The 17043-nt window shown below is 40.1% G+C and overlaps 1 protein-coding gene across 4 annotated transcripts in view; it reads right to left on the reverse strand.

Annotated features, from left to right (window-relative positions):
- Positions 1–17043, reverse strand: part of CR1 (complement C3b/C4b receptor 1 (Knops blood group)) — a 235393-nt gene that overhangs the window by 115908 nt on the left and 102442 nt on the right. For all 4 annotated transcript variants that reach the window (XM_050781586.1, XM_050781567.1, XM_050781577.1 and 1 more), the window contains exons 32-37: positions 14668–14753; positions 12386–12613; positions 10961–11137; positions 8820–9005; positions 6901–6924; positions 5793–5868 (exon numbers count right to left, since the gene is read on the reverse strand). In XM_050781586.1, coding sequence (XP_050637543.1) covers positions 5793–5868; positions 6901–6924; positions 8820–9005; positions 10961–11137; positions 12386–12613; positions 14668–14753 — 777 coding nt within the window. The remainder of the gene's footprint in view (positions 1–5792; positions 5869–6900; positions 6925–8819; positions 9006–10960; positions 11138–12385; positions 12614–14667; positions 14754–17043) is intronic.

Consider the following 17043-nt stretch of genomic DNA (forward strand, 5'->3'; position numbering starts at 1 on the left):
ATACGGAAAGATGCCCTTAAAGAAATACCTTAATGTTTCATAGCCAAATAACTCAGAATATAGAGTAACAAAAAGGAGAGATTGCATACTGCTCTCTAGAAAGATACTGGTTCAATATACCAGAGTAGCTAAAACAAATTCAGTAAAATATAGGGAGAAAAAGAATATTGAAAGAAAAAAGGAAAATACTTTAGGTTTGTACTATATACAGTTCTGGATACTGAATTTCAGTAATATAGAGTCAGATTCAGAAATGGAAACTAACGTTGTCAAAACACTAGCACAAAGATTTCGAATTAAATAATCCAGACTAAAGGCCTAATTCCTAACAACTTCCTACTGCTTTTAAACAAGCCACTGAATTTCTTTGAACCTAAAGTGTTTATGCTTTGGGATAACAATACGATTGGGCCTACGTACCTCACAGAGTTGTTTTGAGGACCAAAGAAGATAATAAATGGTAAATAAATCTATAAATAAACATGTTAACTGTTTTTGTAAATACATTAACCATTGCTACTCTTATTAATCTTGACTGCTGTACAAGTAGAGATTAAAAAATCATTAAAAAAATTGTTTTGGGTGGATATAGGTGGTCCCTGCTCACAGGGCCTCACAGTCCAGGGAGCAGGGATGGTGAGGAGTATAGTGGAGATCAAGAAGTCAAGAGATAGTGGTAATAGAGAGTGGAAAGGCCAAGGTGGAGGGCGCAGAGGAAATGGGCAGAGTAATCAGGTATTCTTAATCAGAGAAAGCTGAGGATTGAGAAGGCACACGAAATCAACAAGTAGTGATATCGTTTAAGCAGATGTGCTTACTAAATTCAGTGTTGGTACAATGGACTGAATGTATCCTTCCAAATTTATATGCTGAAAATTTATAGGATCTAATTACTACAGGATCTCAAAGGTAGGACCTTTGAGAAGTAATTAGATCCTGAGAGCAGAGCCCTTGTGAATGGGACTAGTGCCTTTAGAAAAGAGACCAGGAGAGCTCCTTCACTCCTTTTCCCTGATGTGAGGATTGAAGTCTTTTAACTAGAAAGCGAGCCTCACCAGACACTGAATGTGCAGTTGCCTTGATCTTGGACTCTCTACCTACCAGAACTATGAAAAATAAATGCTTGGTTTTTAGAAATGAAATAACGATTTTTAGGAACAGGGTCTTGCCATATTGCTCAATGGCAAGTGGGCTCAAGCAGCACTCCTGCCTCAGCCTCCCAAGTAGCTGGGACTATAGGTGGGTACCACTGCACTCAGCTTAAATGCTTATTGAATCCACCCAGTCTATAGAAGTTTTTGGTATAGCTGTCCAACTATATATACCAACAGACTGAGACAGTTGGTATATTAGAACAAGGGGCAGCCTTGAAACCTGGAGTAAGTTTAGGACAAGTTAAAGATGCACCATTTAACTTGGTAGAGAATTAGGGCAGAAATTTCCCCTCGTGGTAACACTCTTAGTGGTGTTTAGCTCACTCATTCATTTGATAAATATTTATTGAGACTCTTTTTGTTCCAGGGACAGTTTAGATTTGTTATGTATCCATTGGCGAAGATAGGACAAAAATTCTCGACTTCATTGAGGGAGAGAGAGAATAAACATGGGATGTAATTATTTAATTAACTATAATAAAAGAGGATAAATCTATAAAAAAATAAAGCAAGATAAGAGAGATTGGGAATGTGGGGGTGGGATCATGTCATCTTTACTAGGATAGTTAAAGTAGACCTCCTTGAGGAGCATTTTAAAGAAGGTGAGATCATTTCTGTGTGTGTATTCCTTCTATTTCTGTCTCATTTTAGTTTCTTTTCTTGTTTTTTTTTTTTTTTCTTTTTTTTTTTTTTCTCAGATGGAGTTTTGCCTTTGTTGCCCAGGCTGGGGTACAGTGGCACGATCTTAGCTCACTGCAACCTCCAGCACCTGGGTTCAAGCGATCCTCCTGCCTCAGCCTCCTGAGTAGCTGAGACTACAGGCATGTACCACTACATCAGGCTAATTTTTGTATTTTTAGTACAGACAGGGTTTTGCCATCTTGGCCAGGCTGATCTCAAACTCCTGACCTCAGGTGATCCACCCGCCTCAGCCTCCCAAAGTGCAGGGATTACAGGCCTGAGCCACCACGCCCAGTCTCATTTTAGTTTCTTGCTAAGTCTTTAGACTGCTCATGCAGCTTCTGAATTGTCTCCAGTGTTTAAGATAGACATCAACCTGAATCTCTCCAGGCGTGGTGTGATAGTGGCTCTCCCGTAAAGCAGGTCATCTTGTTCTATTCTACACTATTCTATCTCTGTCAGTCTTTTTCAGCTCCAGGATAAACAGCTCTTCTGACTTGAGGACCACTACAATACTCTCCACTCATATTATGCATTTCCCACATGGTTTCCTTCTTCTTTGCCATGAGGACCTTTATGCCCTTGTGTTTCTGTGAGGAAAGCTTGAGCTCCAGATAAGGAATAATCAGCCCTCCTCACGTAGCCACAACGACTTAGCTATTGGCCACACCCACTCAAGGAAGTATGACTGCATGATTAATCAGCCCAACTCCTTCCAAGAGAAGGGACCTCTGCCTTCTGATTATTTAAGTTTATTACTTCTTTTTCCCAATTTTAGCTATGTGTTATTTCTAACAAGAAAATCAATGGTGTTTTGTTAGAGAAATGCACTCACTATCCTGAAACCACCTTTGCAAAGATTATGAGCATGAAAGAAATCTAACACGGCTGACTTCATCTTGCTTCTAGCCTTACAGGTGGGCTGGCTTTGCTCATTCCTGGGTGTAGGCCAAGCTAACCATGAAAGGAATTTAGTTTATAATTTAACTTTGGAGCAAGGATAATAACAGTCTCTTCCTAAGACTAGCTCCCTCCTTGCTCAGGACCTGAAAGCTAATGAAAGGCCAAGAGTTTAGGATTATGAGAGGAACCTGAACTCTGCTAAAATATAGGCATGGTTTTTATAATCCATTACTGCTCAGAGATTTGTGACTTCCCTAATTGTTCCTATAGATAACATCACTATTATAGAATGTAAGATTGGTCTTCTGAGATGTTTTTCAGGTTTTTGCATTTGGCAACTGACTGACTCTACCTGGACCTGTGACTCATGACTCAGCTGGTCCTGTGGCCCCCAACCAGAGGTGGATACAGCACATGAGGACCATTTCCCACACCCCCATCCCCCACCAATCAGCAGTACCCATTCCCTAGCTCCCTTCCTACCAAACGATCTATAAAAACCGTAGCCCCTGTGTTCTTGGGGAGACTGAGTTGAGTGATAACTCCAGTTCTTCCACATGACTGGCCTTGTGTTAATTCAACTTTCTTTACTGCAATATACCATGATCTCAGGGAACTGGTTTTGTCTGTATGACAGACAGGAAGAACCCTTCAGGCAGTTATAGTCCCAAGAAGTGAAACAGGCCGAAAGTAAAAGTTTAGAAAATGTTTAAAAATTTTCCTGGATTACACATATATAATAGGTTTTAGTGTGGGTTACATAGATGTTTAGGAGGTTTACCTCCCTGACCTTTAAGTCTAACAAGGATCATGATTTTTCTTTCTGCCACATTTCTGGTAGCCACTGGTCAGAGAGAATGGTTGTGCCATGGACATTACACTTTAAAAGAATATGGAAAAAATAGGAGGCAGGTTTTACGAGATGGAAAACGTGAAGAAATGGTATATGCTCTGAGGTTGCTTAGGCTATACAAGATAATCATTTCAAAAGAAATAATTTTATGAAATGGTTATTGAGTCATGTTTATGCCTGAAGATGATTAATATGAGGAAATGATCTTAAAATATGTGGGTGAAACAAATCAGTAGTTAGGCTTGGGAATCTGACCCTTTAGTTGATTAACAAGGAATGGGCCATAAGGAATGAAGAATGACATAGTTAGAAGGGTGGAGATAGTCAAATATCTTCAAGATATTGAAGTATCTTGAATATTTTCAAGAGGAAGAGATAATCATTTACCCTGTGTGGTTTCAACCAGAGACTGGTATAGATACAGGAAATTAGAAGCCCCAACTTCTTTAATTCAGATTTAGTAATTTTTTAAAAAAAATTAACTCACTAATATATGGTACTTAATGAGAAACTTTAAGAGGAAAAATGTATTGACACAAGTACTTTGTTAAGATAAAGTGCCCAGCTACTTACTTTTCCTTTTTGTAATGGAGAAGAGCAAAGAATATATGTCAAGCCGTAAAATATAGAGAACATTAGTCAGGAAGGATAAAAATTTAAATTTAAATCTCTACTCATTCAGTATTTTCCCACAAAATTGAGTTCCTGACCAGGTTGTTGACAGCAAGATCTACTATGACAAACTACTTTTTAAAAAGTATATTGGCAGCTTTGTGAAATATCAAAACTTCGATTTCTGTAAAGCTTGTTGTAGGGAACTGCATTTGTTTAGAATATTTGCTATAGAAAACTGTTCACTTAAAAGTTACAAATTCAGTTTTTCTATGGGTATACAATTTGCTCATCAACTATATAACATTGATATTATTGATTCTGGCTTCACTGATGTTGTTATAATTTAATCAACCAGTTCAAAAGCTGTGTAGGTTCTTTTCCCTGTCAAAGATGTTTCTTTATTCAGATCTTAGTCTTTGCAAGTTTTTTTTTTCTTTCAAGTTTAAAAAATTAATGATGGCTGGGTCCAGTAGCTCACACCTGTAATCCCAGCACTTTGGGAGGCTGAGGCAGGTGGATCACTTGAGGTCAGGAGTTCGAGACCAGCCTGGCCAAGATGGCAAAACCTTTTCTCTACTAAAACTACAAAAATTAGCCTGGTGTAGTGGCATATGCCTGTAGTCTCAGGTACTCAGGAGGCTGAGGCATGAGAATCGCTTGAATCCGGTTGGTGGAGGTTGCAGTGAGCCAAGATCATGCTATTGCACTCCAGCCTGGGTGCAAGACTCTGTCTTAAAAAAAAAAAAAGTTAATGGTGTTTACAAAATATTTGTTTATATATTGAAATACTCAATGGAAAGTCTCAATTCTTCCCCACTGGCAGGCTATGTGTGCCATATGATATGTGTGCCATATGATATGTGTGCCATAAGTGACCCAATCTAACTTCTAGTGCTATGATAGGACCTGGGCTTAGAGGGAGGTGTCTGCAATGTCTTAGCAAAACTAGGATATCATAGCCTCATGAACAACTTTTTAAAAACTCCATCTGCCTACTTTCTCTTTCTGTAAAACTCAATTCCTTCTTAAAATGCTGTGTGTGTGTGCCTCTGTGTGTGTGTGTGTTTGTGTGTGTGTGTGTTTTGAGATGTAGTCTCACTCTGTTACCCAGGCTGGAATGCAACGGCACAGTCTTGGCTCGTTACAACCTCTGCCTCCCGGGTTCAAGCAATTCTTGTGCTTCAACCTCCTGAGTAGCTGGGATTACAGGGATATGTCCCACTTCTCCCAGGTAATTTTTTTGTGTTTAGTGTAGGGTTTTGCCATATTGCCCAAGCTGGTCTCGAACTCCTGGTCTCTAGTGATCTGCCCACCTTGGCCTCCCAAAGTGCTGAAATTACAGGCATGAGCCACCACACCTGGCCCAAGTGCGGTTTTTTTTTTTTTTTTTTAATTGTTCTTAGTATCCTATATACTTCCTTTAGTGCGAATACCTCTTTGTCTATACTGTGTGTCAAGGATCTTCTTTATAAGAATTACCACATCTGTTTATGTAGCAATGGGTTTGTTTGTCTTTTACTTTCTTTTGACTTCCAAGCAGGGGTAAGTACAGTTTACATTTCTTGGGATAATATGGCTATACTTACCCTTTTCTGTACTTTAGAATTATCCAAGAGAGGAAAATGATGAATAAAATAATGAAGATCATACCAGATAAAGTGCCTAGGCAGTAAAACAAGGTAATTACATGCATGGAAAATATAACTCATAGGTTTTAAATTCTGTCTTAGTATCCAGTCCCACTACAGATTGCCAATGCTTTTTTTTTTTTTTTTTTTTTTTTTTTTAGATGTAACAATACATTCTGCTTTACTCTGGGTTTCTATAGCATTAGTCTTACTCCCACAGGGTTATTATAGTTAAGGTGTGATCTGAGCTGTTTTGTAACCTTTAGTCCAACTTCAGCTTTTCCAAAAGTAAATGAGAACCGTGATGGGGCAGCTGGCCACCAGCTCTCCATGGCCCTGCCCATATCTCTTGCCTAAGGCTTAACACACAGGCATTTCATTGTGACAATACTGGAATTTTCTCTCTTGTTGAATTATATATGTAGGTTCTTTGTCCATTTATTGACTGTTAAAATGCACAATCTCCACAGGTAGGTAGACCCAGGCTACCCCATTCTGTGGTCTTGGGCAAGTTACATAAACTCTCTGTGTCTCAGTGTCCAGATGTGTAAAAAGGGATGTAGGAATAATATGCCACAGTATTCTGTTGGAAGCAGACTCTATTACAAAATGATTCTTATTTAGGCAGACCAAAGATATGGGCTCAGAAGACTGGTATTGTGGCTTTCTATTTGTGCAAATGAGCAGGATCACCATCCGGAAGTATACTTCAGGTTACAACCGAAGGAAGTTGCATTCTCCCAGCACATTCAAATAAATAATTTTTGACACTGATGAATGATTATTCATTTGTAATGGTTCAAAGACAGTAAAGAGCCTTTGATGAAGGTTGTTTAGTATGCATATGACAATGCCAGTTTCACTATCTCGTGGCCTAACTTATCATTATTTTCTTTCTAGTTGAACTTACAACTCAAGATATTTTGATCTCTTTACAACTCAAGATATTTTGATCTCTTTACAACTCAAGATATTTTGATCTCTCTTTTTGCATTTCATTCATTATAGGTAGGTACTTACTGTTAAAGATGCCAGAATTCCTCAGCAAACCTTTCATGAAACTTACCAACTATTAGAGCATCACGTGCACCTAAAAGGAAGACAAAAGTCACAAAAAGTCACTCTAGCATGCAATGTGATTGAGCAGGACCTCTCAGCCAGTGACAAGTCATTCTAATTTTTCTCCAGGACTCAGTCTAATATTTTTTCTAATGCAAAAAGCCATTGGTTTCATTCACATACTCTCATTTTACCTTCTGCACTCAGAGAAGACTTTTAAAAATTAATATTAATACAATTACAGAAGAAAATTTATAATACAGAGCTAAAGAAAAAATCACTTCAATCCTAGTACCCAAAAAATGTTTTGATACATTCTGTTCTGGCACATTTTCTTGTGTGTGTGTTTTCACCTAATTATATACTAGAAATACAAGTTACAACAAAGGCTAACTAATATAATCTAGTAGATGCGTCATAGTGTATTCAATGGCTTCTATTCTGCATTTAAGTTGTTTCTAGGTTTCTGTCTCATGAGACCCTTAATAAAATGCTTAATAAAATATTTTAATATTTTATATTTTTCCTTAGATTAGATTTCTAGGAGGGCTAACTGGCAGGAATAGTTGTATTATTTTTCACATACATTGCATAATTGTTTTTCGTAAGAGTTTTTGCAAATTTACAATAGTACCTTCAACGCACAACAATATCAGTTTCATCACATCCTTGCTTTTCATTGGGTGTTCACCTAACAACCTTTTTATTGTTAATTTAATGGACAATTTTTAAAGAATGTTTTGCTCTTGTCGCCTAGACCAGAGTGCAGTGGAGCAATCTCAGCTCACTATAACCTCCACCTACTGTGTTCAAACGATTCTCCTGACTCAGCCTCCTGAGTAGCTGGGATTACAGGCATCTGCCACCATGACCGGCTAATTTTTTAATTTTTTAGTAGAGATGGGGTTTCACCATGTTGGCCAGGCTGGTCTTGAACTCCTGACCTCAGGTGATCCATCCGCCTTGGCTTCCCAAAGTGCTGGGATTGCAGACATGAGCCACCATACCCGGCCCCTTTATTTTATTAATATCAATTTCATTCCACTTATTTGTATGTCTCTTCTTATGCTGGTGCAAAGTGACTTTTGTATTGTTGCTTTATATTTTGTTCTAATATTTGATACAGTTGGTTCCCCAACTATCTGAGTTTTCTGTCAGTCCCAGCCAGATCTTCAGAATACTCTAAAGCCATTTAGTAAGTTATCCAGTGAGATTTTTGCCAAAAAAGCGAATATAATTTGATATTAAGGGGGTGTCAAGCTGATAATTTAGAAATATTATCCGTGAGTCACATTAGCATATTTACAGGATTAATTGTAAAACTGGATCTTGAACAATCTTGGTGTAGAACCATGTATTAGAAGAGTCATAAGAGATGGGGAGAGGGGAAAGTGTAACACTAACTTGGATTAAGAAAGGCTGTTCATTATTAATTTTGCTCATCTGCTCCACGATGTGGGTAGAATTTTCTATCTTGCAGTACCTTTCAGTTGCCAGCAGAGGGCCACTCTTCTACACAGTTCAATGATACATGATGTGTGCTAGCTGTGCTAGCTTAAAATCCTGTAGCCTACAGTGGTGAGGGAGACAGGCCGGCTGCTCTCTGCAGCTTGGAAGGTGCTCCCTAACTCATGCTGAAAACATTTCTTTTAAGGCTTGTAGGCTGTAAATAAATCATTACTGTGTGGCTCATGCAACCACGTGACATAGACAAAAAAGGTGCAGAGCTGGAGTGAGAGGTGTGAGAAGAGAAAGTCTGGCCTTACTTTCATTTTGGGATTTTTGGAAGAGGTGGACGCTCATATTGTACTCCATAGCTGGTAGCATATGCCATAAACATCACACCACACTTGATGCCAATATGGATGAATGAATGAGCAATAACCATGAACGGGAAGGTCCCACATTCCTTGTACTTGCACTTACGAGAGGTACATATGGCCAGAGGAGGGTCCCATCTGTCATCCGCCTGGCACTGGCTCCAGGGACTGCCTTCCAGCGCATACCCATCTTCACACTCCAAAGTCACATAATCTCCATAGTGATACACTTTTTTCATTTCTAACTCCTTTGAGATTCCATTCATAAACTGTGGGAAGCTACAATTTACCTCTGAAATTAGATAAATCAAAAGGAAATTGATATTTTATTGTTGTTGTTGTTTTTTTTTTTTTTTGAGACGGAGTCTTGCTCTCACCCAGGCTGGAGTGTAGTGGCACGATCTCGGCTCACTGCAAGCTCTGCCTCCCGGGTTCACGCCATTCTCCTGCCTCAGCCTCCTGAGTAGCTGGGAGCACAGGTGCCCACCACCATGCCCGGCTAATTTTTTGTATTTTTAGTAGATACAGGGTTTCACTGTGTTAGCCAGGATGGTCTCGATCTCCTGACCTCGTGATCCGCCTGCCTCAGCCTCCCAAAGTGCTGGGATTACAGACGTGAGCCACCGCGCCCGGCCGATTGTTGGTTTTAACTGCAGAATAGACGGATCTATGACTGCAAAACCTATTTTGCCCTTAGCTAAGAAAAAGCATGTTTTTAAACATGTTACTAATCTTCCTCCTCCAAAAGCCTTATAATTTAACATGTTTTGACTCCCATTTCTTAATGTAAAGTAATAGAATATGGAATGTACTCTGCATTCACTTTTGATTAACAGCTCTGCAACTGGAAAGCTGTGGAAAGATTAGGAATTAGGCTAACGGTGATCTAGCCCTGGAGCCACTTGGGTCATGCTGTAAGGAAACAAGAGTACCATGTTAATTCTCTCAGGCTTCACAACAAATACTGGCACTCTGCTCTTTATTAAATGCATACTTTTGGCCCATTTCTGCACATAGAACAAAGAAGTTAGTAAATCATGATTCTGAATTTAAAATTCATCTTTCTTTCTTTTTTTTTCTTTTTTTTTTTTTTTTTTTTTTTTTTGAGTCTCACTCTGTCACCCAGGCAGGAACGCAGTGGTGCAATCTGGGCTCACAGCAACCTCCACCTCCTGGGTTCAAGCAATTATCCTGCTTCAGCCTCCCGAGTACGTGGGATGACAGGCATGTGCCACCATGCCTGATTAATTTTTGCATTTTTGGTAGAGACGGGGTTTCACCATGTTGGCTAGGCTGGTCTGAAACTCCTGACCTGAGGTGGTCTGCCCGCCTTGGTCTCCCAAAGTGCTGGGATTACAGGCCTGAGCCACTGTGCCAGGCCTAAATTTAAAATACATCCTTCTGATTAATTTACTTTATTTCATTTTTTTTTTTTTTTTGAGACGGAGTCTTGTTCTGTTGCCAGGCTGGAGTACAGTGGCACGATCTCAGCTCACTACAACCTCCACCTCTGGGTTCAAGTGATTCTCCTGCCTCAGCCTCCTGAGTAACTGGGACTATAGGCATGTGCCACCACACACAGCTAATTTTTGTATTTTTAGTAGAAATGGGGTTTCACCATGTTGGCCAGGATGGTCTTGATCTCTTGACCTCATGATCCTCCCGCCTCAGCCTCCCAAAGTGCTGGGATTACAGGCGTGAGCCACTGCACACAGGCTACTTTATTTTGTTTAACTCATCCTTAGCTTTACTTTCTTTTTCTGCCCAGCCATCAGCACGTCCTTCATCTTCAAGCACAGACTTCTTTTCAGTTGTAATATTCTCAAAATTAGCCTACAATATTTTTTTTCCTTGATAGAAACAAGAAGGCAAAGTGGTATTTCTTGTAATGTGGACTGTGGTCTTCCTGCATCAGAGCATTCTGATGAGTTTGTTAAAAACAGACTTTTGACCCCACTTCAAAACAGAATCAGAGGCCATGGAATGGAGTTTGGGAAACTTTTTAACAAGGTTCCCAGCTGATTGTGTTAATGCTCTGGATGGAGAAGCACTGCTATCGACTATGCAAAGAGGACAGTTAGTAAGATGAAATAAATTTTATGTAAATGAAAAGAAAGCAGCTGCCAAGAGGACAAAATATTATCCCTTTCATTATGCTCATTTCAGTGGTCTCTCAGCCTTATAAGCCTCATGTATCAATGTTCCATACAACCCAGCAAGAATAAGAAATACCAAGAAATAAGTCACCTTTGCAATAATGATCCAATTGGCTCCAGATTCCCTGGTCTGTACAGAAAATGATGCCCTTTCCCACTAACAGGTAGCCGGGGTCACAAATGTAGCTGATTGTCATCCCAGGAAGATATAGAGATACGTGTCCTCCAATGTAATGCCCGTTCTGGATCTTGGGTGGATGTGGGCAGGCTAAGAACAAGTTCCCACACAAACACAAGAAAAGACACTCAGTTAAACATAGGCATATGAACACATGAACATATCCAATATCTCTGGCTATTAGAAGTTCATGAAGACCTGAGCCAGCCAGGTCATAAGCCACTCACTCCTATTTGATCAGTGAAAGACAGGTTCTCTAAACCTAGACTTCTTGACATTTAAACACTATCCTTTACAGTCTCTAACTTCAAACTGGGTCAGATGGGGAAGTACCACAGGGATCGACAAGCTAGCAATTCAGTGCTGTTCTGTCCTTACTGGAAGATGGAGCTGGTATGGGCAGTCATAGCCACACATGTGCCTACAGTTATCAGGTACTGTCATTTAAAGCCAGACTAATATATCAAAGGAATGAGCTATGGAGGCTAAAAGTACAATCTCTCTCTCTCTCTCTCTCTCTCTCTCTCTCTATATATATATATATATATGTATATATATAATACCACACTCTCTTTATATATGTATATATTTAAAGAGAGTACAATCTCTCTTTTTATATATATGTGTGTGTGTGTGTGTGTATATATATATATACACTTTAAGTTCTAGGGTACATGTGCACAATGTGCAGGTTTGATACATAGGTATACATGTGCCATGTTGGTTTGTTGCACCCATTAGGCTAAGAGTACAATTTTAAACTCTGCTTCTCCAGGGCCTCCTGAGTTCCCTTTATTAATATTGAGGTGAAGGACCAAATAAACATAGTCAGTGGCTTGAACAAACCCTTGGAAACAACATAAAAAGTATAAATCCCTACATCTGAGTTTCTTAAATTACTTTTATAGCACTATCAGTTCTGAAGTAAATTATGTCGTCATCGTATACTTTTTGTGCAGCACATCCATCTATCCAGGATAAAGACAACTCATAGTAGTAGACGTAGAATAAAAGAGTATTTTCTTTAGCATTTGTTTTCAGTACTTTGAAAATATTCTCTACAAAATTTGGACCTCACCAATTCTCTTCACTGTCCACCCACTTCTCTCCTTACCATCCCACACTCCTCACCCCATAGGAAGGACCATCAGAATACCAACAACTGAGACACAGTGTGCCTACTAGAACCCATTTGTCATTCACTTGGGAGGTAGTTCTGTCTCTGACATTCATAACAAAGCCATTTTCACAAGCAAAAATGACTGCCAGTATAGAAATATGGAGGTTCTCACCTCGATATTCTGAACCCATTTAGGATATGTGGAAGCAGGTACTAACCAGCAGGAACAGAAAGTTCACAGCGAGGGGCGGGGCTGCTCCAAACCCCATTCCCTTGAAGGTCACTTGTGCAGCGGATGGTGCTCTCCCCAATGAGGTTGAAGGTCATCCCTCTGTCTGGGTGGGGGTCGCATGTGTAAGATACTTCTTTTCCATAGGGAATATCTCCAAGGGGAGCTCCTGTGTGTCTCCCATTAAGGATAGCTGGAGGATTTGGGCAAAAGATTTCTAGAAAGAAAACAAGAGCTTTAAGTTCTATTAGAGTTTCACTTAAGATGACTGAAATAATAGTGACCTGTGACTGTGCGTTTAGAAAGAATATAACTAAGGCGGACGGAATTTAAATCTGTAAGGCTTTTGTTGAGAGGCAACTAACTGAAGTGAGGCCTAAATTGCAGTTTATTGCAAAAGCCCAAAGTGTTCCTGGGCCACCCGGGTACCTATGTTCGTTATGAATTTGAAAAGTAATTGTTTTAATTTTTTAAAAAGGACCCATTTGGTTGCCCACTTTAACTCAGGCATAGTAAGATGCCTGGGTTGACAATGAGGTTCAAGACAGACAAAGTTTTGGTCATCAGAGACCATAAGTTCCAAGGAAATCTATGAACTTTAATAATCATGAACTATTATCTTTAGCAATGTAAATGTTTCTTGGTGATTCAAGACCATTATCATCAGGACCAACACCAAATTTCCAATGGCATCATCAGACACCAGTAAGGCTCTTTTGACTCAGATTAAATGGTGCCAAAGAGCCCTTTTTTCTTTCTTCCAATTTATTAACCATCATTTCTTCCTCCTTTTAGTCTGCTTAGAACAGTTCCTTCCCTAAAAGCACTTGATGCTTCTAATTTGATATGAATTTAGGAAGAGATGCCCAAGTTTATCAGAATTATGTGTATAAAAAAGACTTAGTACATCAAACAATGATTGACTTCTCATGCTTGAATTTTACCTGTTTGTGTTTTCCTAAGTTTATTTATATATTTATTTTCAGCTTTATGTGTCTCTGTAAGGTTGAGTTTGTTGAATACTTGAGTTTCCTCAGGTATTAAATGTTCTTCACCATAATACTCACCATAAGGTATCCGAATTGATTTCTATAAGTTATTTTAACACAATACAAATTAAAATAAACATTTTCCAATAATCAGGAAAAAAAGGTTTAAAAAATTCTTGCCTTGCTTTAGTAGACAGAATAGAATCAATCAGTAATGCCTTGGTATGTCAAACATGTACTTTTATCTAAGAGTTTCTGAATTTTTTCTGAATTTCAGCATATTTTATTTAAGCGGATGGTTTAGAAACTTAGGGCACTAATCATCATTTCAGACACTGATTCATCATCCCAGCTCCTTCCACCATACTAATTTATCATGTAACTCTGTTTTATTTTCTCTATAACATGCCTATTTAAACTGCCATTTTATGTACTATAATTTTTAGAATTTTGTTTACTTATTTATTTCCTTGTTCACAGTCTGCTTCAAGAAAATACACCCCAGGAAAGTAGGGAGGTGTCTTCACTATTCACTCGCTATTCGTTGCTTTTTCTACTCATGGAAAGTCCTGGCACACGGGAAGCCCTATGTCATTAAATGCTGCAGGTCAAATAAGAAGCTGACTAAATTGTTTATGATATGTGAGGGGATAAAAGAACATAAAAATTTGGCTGGGCATGATTGCTCACACTTGTAATCCTAACACTTTTGGAGGCCAAGGTAGGAGCATATCTTGAGCCCAGGAGTTTGAGACCAGCTGGGGCAATATGGCGATATTCTATCTCTGCAAAAAATACAAAAATTAGCCAGATGTGGTGGCATGCACCTGTAGTCCCAACTACTAGGAGGCTGAGGTGCGAGCCCAGGAGATTGAGGCTGCAGTGAGCTGTGATTGCACCATTCCACTCTGTCCTGGGTGACTGTGTCTCAAAAAAGAAAAAAGAAAACATAAACATTTAAGAAAGATTCCTCCTTGATAAGAAAACTAAAAATAAATGACTAACTAAAATGTGCTGCACCTTTATGTCATCTAGTTTCTTGCTCACATTCCCCACAAAGTTAAACACTGTCATTAAACTAAGTGATTTACAGATTAGTAACAAAAACGCATGTCAGAGAAGACCTACAAGACCCTTCTTGAAATTCTTCCAACAAAGAAGTATTTTTTATCCGTAATTTAGTTAAGTAAAGATCCAGACAACAGGTGATTCCATGAGGAAAAACACACTGGAAAACAAAAATAAGGAGCGTTATCCAAACCACATAGTTCTTTCTACTCACGTTCACACACTGGAACACTGCTATTCCAAAGGGCTTTCATTCCAGCCAAGACACAATGACTAGCAGACCTGCCTTTTAATCGGAACCTAAAGAAAAAAAAAAAGTGGTAGCAAATGTATGAGCAATTCCCATCTCTCCCTTGATTTCTTCACTAACAGATGCTCAGCTTCCTCACTACCATTTTCCTCCTTGACTATCATTTGGTTCTTAGGTTCAGGCCCAGCTAAAACTCTTAGTTCACTGGGGATCTGAATTCTTCAGTAGCTGGCAGAAACTCAAAGGCCAATTTACTCTAAAGAACCATGGTACCCTGTGACTGGCAAAGCAATTGGAGCTGATGTGCATAATTGCCATATAAACTTCATAGCCCAGCATCACCTACAGAAGGCATGAACACAGAACCAGACTTCTCCATGGGCACAAGAGCTATAACCTTCAGGTGTCATCTTTCATTGACGGCTCTCTGACATCCCACTTATTCTCATTAGTGGGTCATGAGGCAGAACAACTCTCGATTTGGTAAGCAAAGCCAGGAACATCTAGAAAGAGAATGTGGGCACTGTTCTTCTTGCCACTACAATTGTAACGGGCCAGAGGAGGCTCACAGAAGCATGCTGAACCACGTGCTCTAAGAAATAAAGAAGAGGGGGGTAAGAGTCTTTGCTGCCCCGAAATGCCCAACTGATTATTGAGTCCTGCTTCCCTTCTGAAATCTGAAATCATTCTGAAATTAGACATCATTATTGGATGGTGCACTTTGTAAATGCCAAAGATTCCTTGGAAATCATTAAAAATAACTGCTTAATTGCCCAATCTAGTTATCCCTCCAGACTCATAGTGCACACCACCAAGAGTAATGGATACACATAAACAACTAATAATACCACTTGAAACTGATAGAAGCAGGAGGCAGACAAATCCTAGGCAGATGGGGCGGATCCCGATGAAACCCGACCTTCAAGTTGAAGACAGTTTAAAGCCTCGCTACAAGTTCCAGGTAAATCCATGGACTGGCTTGAAAACCTCTCTTCCTGTTTGGTGTGCTTTCCTCTGATTGCTCCTCACTCTTCATCTGTTTTACATATACCTGCGCTTCCCTAATTGGTTTTTACACTGCTGTGCCCACCTTTGAGTGGTGTCTTTGTTTTAGTCTTTTTTGCATACTCACAAACCAATCAGCACAGGCTCCCCATTCTGAGTCCATAAAAGCCCCAGAACCAGCCACACTGAGAGACAGAGAGAGACCCCCTGACTTCATCTGGGGGACCACCTCGTGTCTCCTCTCCGCTAAGATCGTCGCTCAGTAAAACTCTTCTCTACCCTCCTCACCCTTTCATTGATAGCATAACCTTATATTTCTTGGATGTGGGACAAGAACTCAGGACCCACCAAATACAGGTACAAAGAAGCCTGTAACACTGTGGCCCTCCGCCCTCTGCTGTGGAAGGGCAGCTGCACCACGTGACAGGAAGCAGCAGTGGGTCAAGCCAGCCCCAGAGATGCAGGCCTGAACGGGGCTACAGGATTGACAGAGCTGTTAAACACACTGCCATCTGTTGGGCTGCGGGCATTATCAAATACTACGAGCTGTTAGCGTGCTGTAATACCCGCTCTGGGCTTCAGGGTCGTGGGCACCCCTGTTTGGGCACCACCACATTTCCTTCAGTGCGACATGCCTGGTCCAGCTGCAAGCACTGCTCGGACCCCATTCCTTTGCAGGTGCTTGGAGTGGCCAGCTGGACCCCACACTCGCTCACTCAAACACCCCCTCCCACCAGGGGCTGAGTGTGCAGTCGTGGGGGCCCCAGGGTCTGAGTCAGAGCACCAGCCAGGCGCTGCCTGGTGGGCCGAGTAGATGTGGTGTTTCCTGCAGTGAGCCTGGGCCCACACAAGGCCTGGGCAGGGGCATTGCTGGCCAGAAGTCATTGGCTGGCAAAGTGGCTGAGAAGAATCCTGCATTAAAAGAATTACACTGGCCATTCCTGACCTGAAGATACATTATTGGGTGAAAACACACTTACCCATGCACTGTTACAGATTCCGCTGTTGATTGGTTTTAAGTTTCCTAAGCGACCTTTGCCTTCCTTATCATGGGACAAACAATTTTTGTCTTATTCCTCATTTTTTTTTCTAGCACAGCCTTTATAAAATTATGTTCTTTTGCCTCCAAATAAATACATACCCATTCACTTCAAGTTCCAACTGTGTACTCAAGATCAGTGACTGTATTTAGGTTTGTACCTGACATTGAGCTGTATGTGCCATTTTCTCATTGTCTTCTGAAAGTGGTGCCACTTAGTCCCTATCCTTATTTCTAAACTACCCTTCCATAAATTAATCTCTCTGGGTACTTCTTATCTACTAGGTCGGCTCCTG

This window comes from Macaca thibetana, chromosome 1 (assembly GCF_024542745.1).
Source record: "Macaca thibetana thibetana isolate TM-01 chromosome 1, ASM2454274v1, whole genome shotgun sequence".
NCBI classification, from domain to species: Eukaryota; Metazoa; Chordata; class Mammalia; order Primates; family Cercopithecidae; genus Macaca; species Macaca thibetana.